The sequence below is a fragment of the Monodon monoceros genome, unplaced genomic scaffold (assembly GCF_005190385.1).
Source record: "Monodon monoceros isolate NGI ecotype Baffin Bay Population unplaced genomic scaffold, NGI_Narwhal_1 Super_Scaffold_20, whole genome shotgun sequence".
NCBI classification, from domain to species: domain Eukaryota; kingdom Metazoa; phylum Chordata; class Mammalia; order Artiodactyla; family Monodontidae; genus Monodon; species Monodon monoceros.
In genome coordinates, this window is record NW_021703777.1 from 22,101,869 (window position 1) to 22,114,866 (window position 12,998).

The window sequence follows — 12,998 nt, forward strand, 5'->3', positions numbered from 1 at the left end:
ATATAATATGTATATATATAATATATATATATATAATGACATAAGTAGGTTGAAATTAAAAGAAGAGAAACCCATGCTGTAGTGAGTTGAATAATGTCCCTCCAAAATTCATGTCCACCTAGAACCTCAGAATGTATCCTTATTTGGAAATGGGGTCTTTGCAAATATAATTAGTTAAGGTGAGGTTATAGTGGAGTGGGGTGGTCCCAAATCTAATTACTAGTGTCCTTATGAGAAGAGGACAGGATACATAGGCACAGGGAAGAAGGCCGTATGAAAACCGAGGCAGCTACAAGCCAAAGGAGATTGGAATGATACAGCTACTAGCCAAGGAAGGCCAAGGATCCCCTGGAGCTGCAAAGGGTTTGGGAGCCATAAGGAAGGACAGTTCTCTAGAGCCTTCAGAGGGAACAGGCCCAATTGACTCCTTGGCTTTGAACTGTAAGTGAATGAATTGTTGTTTGAAGACACTTACTTTGTGATACCTTGCTACAGCAGCTCTAGGAAACTGAGGCACATGCACATAATAATTCACACAGTAATTTTCAAAATCAGAAGTGGCTATATTCAGATCAGATAATGTAGACTTCACAGCAAATAAAGTTACTAGAGTCACGAGAGACATTACATCATGGTAAAAGATGAGCCCACCAGGAAAACATAATGATCTTAAATGTGCACCTACCAAATAGCAGAGCCTCAAAATGTAAGAAGCAAAAACTAATAATAGAACCGACAGGTGAAGCAGATGAATCCATAAATATGTTAATAGTTGACTTTAGTACCTCCTCAGTGACAAATAGAACTACTAGACAGAAAATCAGACAGGATATAGAAGAACTGGATGACACAGTCAACCAACAATATCTCATTTCCATAGAAAAACACTTCATCCAACAACAGTGAATAAACGTTTTTTTCAGGCAACACTCACCAAGACTGAACATATCCTGGGCCGTGAAACAAACTTTAGCACATTTATCAGAACTGAAATCATGCAGAATATGTTACCCAACCACAGTGCAATCAAGTGAAGTCAATTACATAAATACAACCGGAAAATCTCCAAACACTTGGAAATTAAATGAGACACTTATAAACATTCCATGGGTCAAAGAGCAGGTCTCAAAGGATATTTAAAAATATAGAACTGAATGGAGACAAATATGCAACATAGGAAGTTTTGTGGGATTTAGCTAAAGCTTTACTTAGTGGGAAATTGATAAAACTAAATGATTACCTTAGAAAAGAGGAAAGATCTCAGTTTACCAAATCTAAGTTACTGTCTCAAGAAACTGGGAAAAGAGCAAAATAAGCCCAACACATGCAGAAGGAAGGAAGGAATAAAAAGGAAGGAAGGAAGGAAGGAAATTGAAATCAGGAAAACAATAGACAAAAATCAACAAAACATAAAGCTCTTTACTTTGGGAAAATAAATCAATAAAGTCGATAAACCTTTAGAAAGCCTGACAAAGATAAAAGAGATGACACATACCATTAGTATCAGGACTGAAATTGGGGTCTTACTACAGAACCTACAACCATTAAAAGGATACGAAAGAAAAACTATGAACAACTTTATTCTCGTAAATTTGATAATTTGGAGGAAATGGACAATTTCCTCAAAAACCACAAACTACCAAAATGTAACAAACGCAAGACCTGTTCAGCATTCGAAAATCAATCAATGTAATCCACTATATGAGTAGACTAAAGTAGGAAATCATATGATCATATCAATTGATGCAGAAAAGACATTTTAAAACTGCAGCACCTCTTCAATGATAAACATGATAAACATTTCTCAGCAAACAAGGAATAAAAGAGAAGCTCCTTCAGTTTGTTACAGAGCATGTACAGAAAACCTAGAGCCGACATTAGACTTAATGGGGACTGACTGCTTTTCCCCTAAAATTGGGAGCAAGGCAAGGATGCCTTTTCTTACCACTCTTATTCAACATAGTATTGAAACTTTAGCTCAGTTGGCAAGGCAAGAAAAAAAGAAATAAAAGGCTAAGGCAAGAAAAATAAATAATAAGTATGAATATTAGAAAGGAAGAAATCATAAATCACCCTAAGTCTCTTTTGGAGAGAAAGTACCAATAAATGGCTGTATTTTATTTAGGGAATGCAAATTAAAGCCTCAATGACATGTCACCTATATGAATATCTAAAATAAAAAATATTGATAATACCAAATGCTGGCAAGGATGTGGAGAAACTGGATCATTTATATATTGCTGGTGAGAATGTAAAATTGTACAGCCACTCTAAAATAGTTTGGCTGTTTCTTATAAAACAAAACACACATTTGCCATATGATCCAACAGTTACACTCAAACATTTATATCAGAGACATGAAAACTTGCATTCACACAAAAACATGCATATGAATGTTAATAGAACTTTATTTATGATAGCTAAAAACTGGAAAGAACCCAAATGTCCTTCAACAGGTCAACAGTTAAGCTTCGGTACATTATATCGAACAATAATAGTGAGCAGTAATAAGGAACAAATTACTGATACAACAAGTTGTGTGGATCTCCAGAGTATTATGCTGTGTGAAAAAAAGCCAGTGGGGTAAACAAACTGTAGTTCGTCCATACAATGGAATATTACTCAGTGATAAAAAGAAATAAGCTGTTTAGCCATGAAAAGGAATGGAGGAACCTTAAGAGCATATTGCTAATGAAAGAAGCCAATCAAAACAGGCTACATACTATATGATATGATACTATATGACTCCAACTATATGACACTCTGGAAAAGGTTGGATACAATACAACAGGGGATAAGGGAAAGGGAAGGATAAAAAAGTGGGGCACAGGTGATTTTTAGGGCAGCGGAACTATTTTGTATGATACTGTAATGATCAACGCATGTCATTATACATTTGTCAAGAACTATAGGTGTGCACCACCAAGAGTGAACCCTGATGGAATCTATGGACTTTAGTTGAAAATGTATCAATATTGACTCATCAACTGTAATAAATGTACCACGCTAATGTGAGATGTTAATAATAGGGGAAACTTGGGAGGGGGCCAAGGGGCCATATGGGAACTTTCTGTACTTCCTGCTCATGTTCTGTAAACCTACGACTGCTTAAAAAATAAAGTCTATTAAGTTTTTCAATAAGCCTATTTCAGAAGGTTATATGCTGTATGATTCCATTTATATAACATTCTTGAAATGATATCATAGGAATGGAGAGCAGAGAAGTGGTTGCTGGGGATTCGATGGATGGTAGGAGGTGGGAGGAGCATATCTGGAGGAAGTTGATTGTGGCTATACAACAGTAGCAGGAGGATTCTGTATCTTAACTGTGATAGTGGTTACGTGAATCTACACCTCTGATAAAATGGCATGGAACTACACACACACACACACACACACACACACACTAGTGCACATAAAACTGGTGAAATCTGAACAAAGTGGGTGGATTGCATCCATGTCAGTTTCCTGGTTGTGCTATTGTACTGTGTTATGCAGGACCTCAACACTGGAGGAAACGGTGAAGGCGCACACAGGATTTGCCTGTATTTTCTCTTACAACTTCATATGAATCTAAGATTATCTCAAAATAAAGAATTTCACTGAAAAGTTTTAGTGTTTTCAGTAGGTTGTTCTCATTATATCTAAAGTGGGAATAGTTTTTCATATTACCGAATTTTGTTTCCATTTCAGTCTATACATATGGATGCTACTTTATATACTGAAAGCAATGCTCATGTGAGTATAGCTTGTTTTTAATATTGCTATATTTTCCAATTTTCAAAGGTCTAAGAAGTATATTTTCATAAGTTTACTGGACTGTGTATAGTTTTAAAATCTAACTTTTACATAGATGCTGTTTTCATTGTAGCATCATTGCCAAATCAAAACATAAACTTTTCCCATCAATGTCAAACAAAATATAGTATATATTTCTGTGATGCAATTAAATCATGATGCAGTTAAATACAAGAATCGAGTTAACTCAGGCAATTTAAAAGTATCCAATATATCAGTTGTTTCCAGTGCTGTAGCATATTATCACTTTTCATCATATTTTTTACAAATTGTTTAAATACATTCATGCTCTACATTTTGCCTGAATCTCTACCGTTGTCAAAAAGAGATTCTGACTGGTTACTCTCCATGTGTGAAAAAAACCAAACACAACCCACAAAGTCTATCAGAATTCAAAACTGATCTCAAACTTGTTTCATTAATATGCTGCTGACGTTGCCTTAGTCATATAGGATTTCAGTTGAGTTGCTATTCCTTTCCCTCTGAATTGGCTACAAAAAACCAAGAAACAAATCCCTGAAATCTTCACTTCGTGAAAAACAAACTGTGTTGTGTGCATTCAGAACAGTGAGCCCTCTCTCTATTATTCCTTAAGTAGAATTTCTCTGCAATAGAAGGTTTTGCACTATCAAGACTTTCTAAGCATTGGAAAGAAGCCACAGCCAGAAACTGGAAAGAACAGATACCCATCATTCACTTAGATAGTGCTGCCATGCTAGAAATTGCTTCCCTCTTTTGGCTTCAGCATGTTTTCCACTTTTCTTTGCATTTTCTTCAAAGTAGAAAGCAGTCAGCTAACCACCAGCACTCCGAATCCTCAGATTGCTTTTTTTGTAAGACGATAACCTCGCAACCCGTGGGTTGTCGAAAGTAGTTGAGATTGAAATTTAGATTTAAACCCTGACTCAGCCACTTCCAAGCTTTGTTACCTTGGAAGACACTAAATATTTCTGAACCTCAGTTTTATTATTTATTTTATTTATTATTTAGTTTATTATCGACATGGTGACAGCATTTATTACCCTTTCAATCCAGAGAAGCTGCTGTGGGGGAATAAGGAACATTGCTAGTCCCAGGCACATGGCTGTCATCCTTCCTTCTTCCTTCCTTGCTTCCTTCCTTCCGTAAGCACCTGTTAAGTGCCTGCAGAGTCCCAGGCACTGTGCATGACATTGAGAACAGGAAATCAGACACGTCGTGGTCAAATTCCCACATGCTCATTAAATGCTTCTTTTGTTTGAAGTTTAAGTTTTTGTTAAAGTAATCCTCTTGGGAAATGTATTTTTGTGGGACCTGAAAGGTACCTTTTGGATATGGCCAGCCTGTGAATAGACCATACACCTGCTTTGATTTTTCTAAGAAATTTCTTGGAATCACGTCTGCCTCTGGAACTTTGGAACTTGCAGGAATAGTATGATTAGCAGCCACCACTGTTTAAAATGTTAACAATATGATCTGATTCTAAGAAATTCTTCCATATGCACCATCTCTATTAATGTTCTGAGAGTCTCAGGTCAGTATTATCTGTCCTTTACACAGAGGAAATGTGCTTAGTGAGGAAAAAGTGGCCTATTATTTCCACGTTTTCTAGCTTTATGTTCTTTCTTCTATACAGTATCACCATCCTTCCTGTTTTGTTCTCAGTTTGTTTTGGTTTTGATATCAAAGCCAAAAGAGAAGAAAAAAATCAAGCTGCTTCCTATGTAAAACTTTTTAGGGGTATTGTGTTTCTTTATAAAATAGCTGGATTGACTTTCTAAAAAATCAAAATTACATCTGTGTGAAACTGAATAATGGGGAAATAATTCTTTCTTTTTCTTTTTCAAAATGGTTCTTTGTATCTCTTTTAGCCCACTTGCAAAGTAACAGCGATGAAATGCTTTCTCCTGGAGTTACATGTGATTTTGCATGAGTCCAGAAATTCAGACATTAACGATACAGTAGAAAACCTTATCATCCTAGCAAACAGCAGTTTATCTTCCATTGAGGTGAGTTATCCAATAGTTATGCAGAGCTACATCAGATGCTCTTGGCTTGATTGGGAGAAATCATTAGCTGGATGGGATGTCATGGACAAGGAGACCCTCTGAAGGGGCACTTGGGAAAGTGAGTTAATTCCAGTGAAGTGGCATCTAGAAGCAGCACCATCGCTAGCGTGCACACACTCCTAAACTGTTTATTGATTTATTCATTCAACAAACATTGACTGCGTGCTCTAGGCCGTGTGCTTTAGTGCTGGAATGACAAGGGTGAACCAGACAGTCAGGTCACTGACCTCAAGGTGTTGATCACTTGGTGCAGTGGATAGATATTAGTCTAATTACATAATTGATGAGCATCCACAGTAGTAATCCACATTTACTTGGGTTATTACTGTGTGCCAGATACTGTTCTTCAAGGGTTAGATGGTAATTCGTTGAATTCTCGCAATCAATCTGTGAGATAGTTATCACTATTTCTGTTTAAGGTTGAAGGAATTGGGGCTCTGGGGGCTTGAATCTCTTCCTCCAATTCACACAGCTAGTAAAATGGGGAGCCAGGAGTCCCTGAGCAGTTTAGAGTCTCCCTTCTTATCTACTCAAAGAATAAATGCTGCAAAAGGTTAATAATAAAAATATTAATAATTGGAGTATAATTTGGGCCATCACAGGCAACAGGAGCAATATAGGCCTCCAGGAGAGCAAATAGCAGGGACCCCCTGGGACACTGGCTATGCAAAGGCCCTACAAAGGATTATGGCTTTCAGGGCAAAACACTAGTGGCCAAAGCAAAGTGATTAGAAAAAGTTTTATAAACCAAAAAGGTATAATCATAATTTGTTCGTTTCACAAATACTTTTTGGGCCCCATTGTAGGCCCTCAAGATAACAGAAGTGAAAGAACACACATAGTTCCTGCTCTTACGGAAGGAAGAAGCATACAGAAATCAATCAATAAGCAAATGAATAATAAGTCAGGTGTTTATTAAGTGGAAGGGAAAAAAAAAAAGAGGCAGGTAAGGCGACTGGGAATCTAATCTAGAGAAGGTTTACCTACTCAGCTGACATTTGGCAAAGACGTGAGAGGGAAAGAGCTTTAAGGATGCCGGGGAAAGTATGTTCATGCAGAGGCAACTGGAAGAGCAGACGCCCCGAGCTAGTGTGGCTGGACACCTTGGATTTTCCCTAAAAGTGCCAGGTGCTTCAGTGTCACTGTGTCAGTGATGTTACCTCTTTATAACCACAGCCACTCCCCCACCTCAGCACGCCCCACCCCCTTCTCTGTATGTCCCTGTATCTTGTTATACTACATATCTTACTTGATGGATATTGTCTGTTTCTTCCTACTAGAATGGCAGCTTCAGAGGGGCAGGGTTTTTTGTTTGTTTGTTTTCGTGCTATATCCCAACTCCCAGAACAATGCTTGGCATGTACTAGATTCTCGATCTATTTCTGAAATGAATATATTAACGTTTAAAATACTCCTGTGATATGTTATCTCTCTGTTATTGGTCGAAAGACTGACCCATGCAACAGATAACTCACAGCAGTGTCAATGGGGAACACTTCAATGTGCATTTTTATAGTCACTCTCATCATGACATAGTGTGGCTGGACTGCACAGTCAGAAGACCTAAACGCAGAGCATTTCATTGATTATGTCAAATGAGATGAGTCATTTAATATCTCTACCTTTCTATCTGACATAATTATTTTCAGGATCATATAGGACAGCATTATATGGAATACGAAAGCGCCTAGCATAGAGTATGTGCTTGATAAACACTGGTGAATCTGAATTTTAAATGCTTAATGGGTGGAAAATCGAATTTTGAATTTTGCTGGTACAGCTTTCATGGTTCAGATGATCCCTGAAAAGTTTAACTTTAATTGTTACATTTGCAATATTCTAGTTATTCATGAAAATGTTTATTATTTTTATTTCTTATTTTTTTCAACATCTTTATTGGAGTATAATTGCTTTACAATGGTGTGTTAGTTTCTGCTTTATAACAAAGTGAATCAGCTATACATAAACATATATCTCCGTATCTCCTCCCTCTTGCATCTCCCTCCCATTCTCCCTATCCCACCCCTCTAGGTGGTCACAAAGCACCGAGCTGATCTCCCTGTGCTATGCAGCTGCTTCCCACAGCTATCTATTTTACATTTGGCCACTCTCTCACTTCATCCCAGCTTACCCTTCCCACGCCACGTGTCCTCAAGTCCATTCTCTACATCTGTGTCTTTATTCCTGCCCTGCCCCTAGGTTCTTCAGAACCATTTTTTTTTTTTTTTAGATTCCATGTATATGTGTTAGCATATGGTATTTGTTTTTCTCTTTCTGACTTACTTCACTCTGTATGACAGACTCTAGGTCCATCTACCTCACTGCAAATAACTCTGTTTCGTTTCTTTTTATGGCTGAGTAATATTGCATTGTATATGAGTGCCACATCTTCTTTATCCATTCATCTGTCGATGGACACTTAGGTTGCTTCCATGTCCCGGCTATTGTAAATAGAGCTGCAATGAACATTGTAGTACATGACTCCTTTTGAATTATGGCTTTCTCAGGGTATATGCCCAGTAGTGGGATTGCTGGGTCATATGGTAGTTCTGTTCTTTAAGGAACTTCCATACTGTTCTCCATAGCGGCTGTTTAAATCCCCACCAACAGTGCAAGAGGGTTCCGTTTCGCCACACCCTCTCCAGCATTTATTGTTTGTAGATTTTTTGATGATGGCCATAATGACTGGTGTGAGGTGACACCTCATTGCAGTTTTGGTTTGCATTTCTCTAATGATTAGTGATACTGAGCATCCTTTCATGTGTTTGTTGCCAATCTGTACATTTTCTTTGGAGAAATATCTATTTAGGTCTTCTGTCCATTTTTGGATTGGATTGATTGTCTTTTTGATATTGAACAGCATCAGCTGCTTGTAAATTTTGGAGATAAATCCTTTGTCAGTTGTTTCATTTGCAAATATTTTTCCCATTCTGAAGGTTGTCTTTTCATCTTGTTTATGGTTTTCTTTGCTGTGCAAAAGCTTTTAAGTTTCATTAGGTCCCGTTGGTTTATTTTTGTTTTTATTTGCATTTCTCTAGGAGGTGGGTCAAAAAGGATCTTGCTGTGATTTATGTCATAGAGTATTATGCCTATGCTTTCCTCTAGCTGTCCAGTTTTCCCAGCACCACTTATTGAAGATAATGTCTTTTCTCCATTGTATATTCTTGCCTCCTTTATGAAAAATAGGGTGACCATATGTGTGTGGGTTTATCTCTGGGCTTTCTATCCTGTTCCATTGATCTATATTTCTGTTTTTGTGCAAGTACCATACTGTCTTGATTACTGTAGCTTTGTAGTATAGTCTGAAGTCCAGGAGCCTGATTCCTCCAGCTCTGTTATTCTTTCTCTAGATTGCTTTGGCTATTCGGGATCTTTTGTGTTTCCAAACAAATTGGGAAATTTTTGTTGTAGTTCTGTGAAAAATGCCATTGGTAGTTTGAGAGGGATGGCATTGAATCTGTAGATTGCTTTGGGTAATATAGTCATTTTATCAATGTTGATTCTTCCAGTACAAGGACATGGTATATCTCTCCATCTGTTTGTATCATGTTTAATTTCTTTCCTCATAGTTTTCTGGGTACAGGTCTTTTGTCTCCTTAGGTAGGTTTATTACTAGGTGTTTTATTCTTTCTGTTTCAATGGTAAATGGGCATGTTTCCTTAATTTCTCTTTCAGATTTTTCACCATTACTGTATAGGAATGCAAGAGATTTCTGTGCATTAATTTTGTATCCTGCTACTTTACCAGATTCATTGATTAGCTCTAGTAGTTTTCTGGTAGCATCTTTAGGATTCTCTATGTATAGTATCATGCCATCTGCAAACAGTGACAGCTTTACTTCTTCTTTTCTTATTTGGATTCCTTTTATTTCTTTTTCTACTCTGATTGCTGTGGCTAAAACTTCCAAAACTATGTTGAATAATAGTGGTGAGAGTGGAGAGCCTTGTCTTGTTCCTGATCTTAGAGGAAGTGGTTTCAGTTTTTCACCATTAAGAACAATGTTGGCTGTGGGTTTGTCATATATGGCCTTTATTATGTTGAGGTAACTTTGCTCTATTCCTACTTTATGGAGGATTTTTATCATAAATGGGTGCTGAATTTTGTCGAAAGCTTTTTCTGCATCTATTGGGGTGATCATATGGTTTTTCTCCTTCAATTTGTTATGGTTTATCACATTGATTGATTTGCGTTTGTTGAAGAATGCTTGCATTCCTGGGATAAACCCCAGTTGATCATGGTGTATGATCCTTTTAATGTGCTATTGGAATCTGTTTGCTAGTATCTGGTTGAGGATTTTTGCATCTATGTTCATCAGTGATATTAGCCTGTAGTTTTCTTTCTTTGTGACATCTTTGTCTGGTTTTGGTATCAGAGTGATGGTGGCCTCGTAGAATGAGTTTGGGAGTGTTCCTCCCTCTGCTATATTTTGGAGGAGTTTGAGATGGATAGGTGTTAGCTCTTCTCTAAATGTTTGACAGAATTCGCCTATGAAGCCATCTGGTCCTGAGCTTTTGTTTGTTGGAAGATTTTTAATTATAGTTTCAATTTCAGTGCTTGGGATTGATCTGTTTATGTTTTCTGTTTCTTACTGATTCAGTCTCAGAAGGTTGTGCTTTTCTAAGAATTTGTCAATTTCTTCCACATTGTCCATTTTGTTGGCACATAGTTGCTAGTAGTAATCTCTCATGACCCTTCGTATTTCTGCAGTGTCAGCTGTTACTTCTCCTTTTTCATTTCTAATTCTATTGGTTTGAGTCTTATCCCTTTTTCTCTTGATGAGTCAGGCTAATGATTTATCAATTTTGTTTATTTTCTCAAAGAACCAGCTTTTAGTTTTATTGATCTTCGCTATTGTTTCCTTCATTTCTTTATCATTTATTTCTGATTCAATCTTTATGATTTCTTTCCTTCTGCTAACTTTGGGTTTTTTTGTTCTTCTTTCTAATTGCTTTAGGTGTAAGGTTAGGTTGTTTATTTGAGATTTTTCTTGTTCTTTGAGGTAGGATTGTATTGCTATAAACCTCCCTCTTAGAGCTGCTTTTGCTGCATCCCATCAGTTTTCAGCCATTGTGTTTTCATTGTCATTTGTTTCTAGGTATTTTTTGATTTCCTCATTGAGTTCTACAGTGATCTTTTGGTTATTTAGTAGTGTATTGTTTAGCCTGCATTTGTTTGTATTTTTTACAGTTTTTTTCCTGTAGTTGACATCAAGTCTCACAGTGCTGTGGTTGGAAAAGATACTTGATACGATTTCCATTTTCTTAAATTTACCAAGGCTTGATTTATGACCCAAGATATGATCTATCCTGGAGAATATTCCATGAGCACTTGAGAAGAAAGTGTATTCTGCTGTTTTTGGATGGAATGTCCTATAAATATCAATTAAGTCCATCTTGTTTAATGTATCATTTAAAGCTTGTGTTTCCTTATTTATTTTCATTTTGGATAATCTGTCCATTAGTGAAAGTGGGGTGTTAACGTCCCCTACTATGATTGTGTTACTGTCGGTTTCCCCTTTTATGGCTGTTAGCATTTGCCTTATGTATTGAGGTGCTCCTGTGTTGGGTGCATAAATATTTACAATTGTCATATATTCTTCTTGGATTGATCCCTTCATCATTATGTAGTGTCCTTCTTTGTCTTTTGTAATAATTTTATTTTAAAGTCTATTTTGTCTGATATGAGAATTGCTACTCCCTCTTTCTTTTGATTTCCATTTGCATGGAATATCTTTTTCCATCCCCTCACTTTCAGTCTGTATGTGTCCCTAGGTCTGAAGTGGGTCTCTTATAGACAACCTATATATGGGTCTTGCTTTTGTATTCATTCAGCCAGTCTGTGTTTTTTTGGATGGAGCATTTAATCCATTTACATTTAAGGTAGTTATCGATATCTGTGTTCCTATTACCATTTTCTTAATTGTTTCGGGTTTGTTATTGTAGGTCTTTTCCTTCTTTTGTGTTTCCTGCCTAGAGAGGTTCTTTTAGCATTTGTTGTAAAGCTGGTTTGGTGGTGCTGAATCCTCTTAGCTTTTGCTTCTCTCTAAAGGTTTTAATTTCTCCATCGAATCTGAATGAGATCCTTGCTTCATAGATTAATCTTGGTTATAAATTTTTCCCTTTCATCACTTTATATATGTCCTGCCACTCCCTCCTAGCTTGCAGAGTTTCTGCTGAAACATCAGCTGTGAACCTATGGGGATTCCCTTGTGTGTTATTTGCTGTTTTTCCCTTGCTGCTTTTAATATTTTTTCTTTGTATTTAATTTTTGAAAGTTTGATTAATATGTGTCTTGGCATGTTTCTCCTTCGATTTATCCTGTATGGGACTCTCTGTGCTTCTTGGACTTGATTAACTATTTCCTTTCCCATATTAGGGAAGTTTTCAACTATAATCTCTTCAAATATTTTTCCCTGTCTTTTTCTCTTCTTCTTCTGGGACCCCTATAATTCAAATGTTGATGCATTTTATGCTGTTCCAGAGGTCTCTGACACTGTCCTCAATTCTTTTCACTCTTTTTTCTTTAGTCTGCTCTGTGGTAGTTATTTTCACTATTTTATCTTCCAGGTCACTTATCTATTCTTCTGCCTCAGCTATTCTGCTATTGATTCCTTCTAGAGAATTTTTAATTTCATTTATTGTGTTGTTCATCATTGTTTGCTCTTTAGTTCTTCTAGGTCCTTGTTAAACATTTCTTGTATTTTCTCCATTCTATTTCCAAGATTTTGGATCATCTTTACTATCATTACTCTAAATTATTTTTCAGGTAGACTGCTTCTTTCCTCTTCATTTGTTTGGTCTGGTGGGTTTTTATCTTGCTCCTTCATCTGCTGTGTGTTTCTCTTTCTTCTCATTTTGCTTAACTTACTGTGTTTGTGGTCTCTTTTTTACAGGCTCCAGGTTTGTAGTTCCCATTGTTTTTGGTGTCTGCTCCCAGTGCATAAGGTTGATTCAGTGGTTTTTGTAGGCTTCCTGGTGGAGGGGACTGATGCCTGTGTTCTGGTGGATGAGGCTGAATCTTGTCTTTCTGGTGGGTGGGACAGCACCTGGTGGTGTGTTTTGGGGTGTCTGTGACCTTATTATTATTTTAGGCAGCCTCTCTGCTAATGGGTCAGTTTGTGTTCCTGTCTTGCTACTTGTTTGGCATAGGGTG

General features: G+C 37.0%; 1 protein-coding gene across 5 annotated transcripts in view; it reads left to right on the plus strand.

Annotated features, from left to right (window-relative positions):
* Positions 1 to 12,998, plus strand: part of IL15 (interleukin 15) — a 90,969-nt gene that overhangs the window by 74,407 nt on the left and 3,564 nt on the right. For 4 of the 5 annotated variants that reach the window (XM_029235529.1, XM_029235528.1, XM_029235533.1 and 1 more), the window contains 2 exons: positions 3,694 to 3,738; positions 5,649 to 5,786. In XM_029235529.1, coding sequence (XP_029091362.1) covers positions 3,694 to 3,738; positions 5,649 to 5,786 — 183 coding nt within the window. The remainder of the gene's footprint in view (positions 1 to 3,693; positions 3,739 to 5,648; positions 5,787 to 12,998) is intronic. The other variant, XM_029235532.1, reaches the window with a different exon arrangement.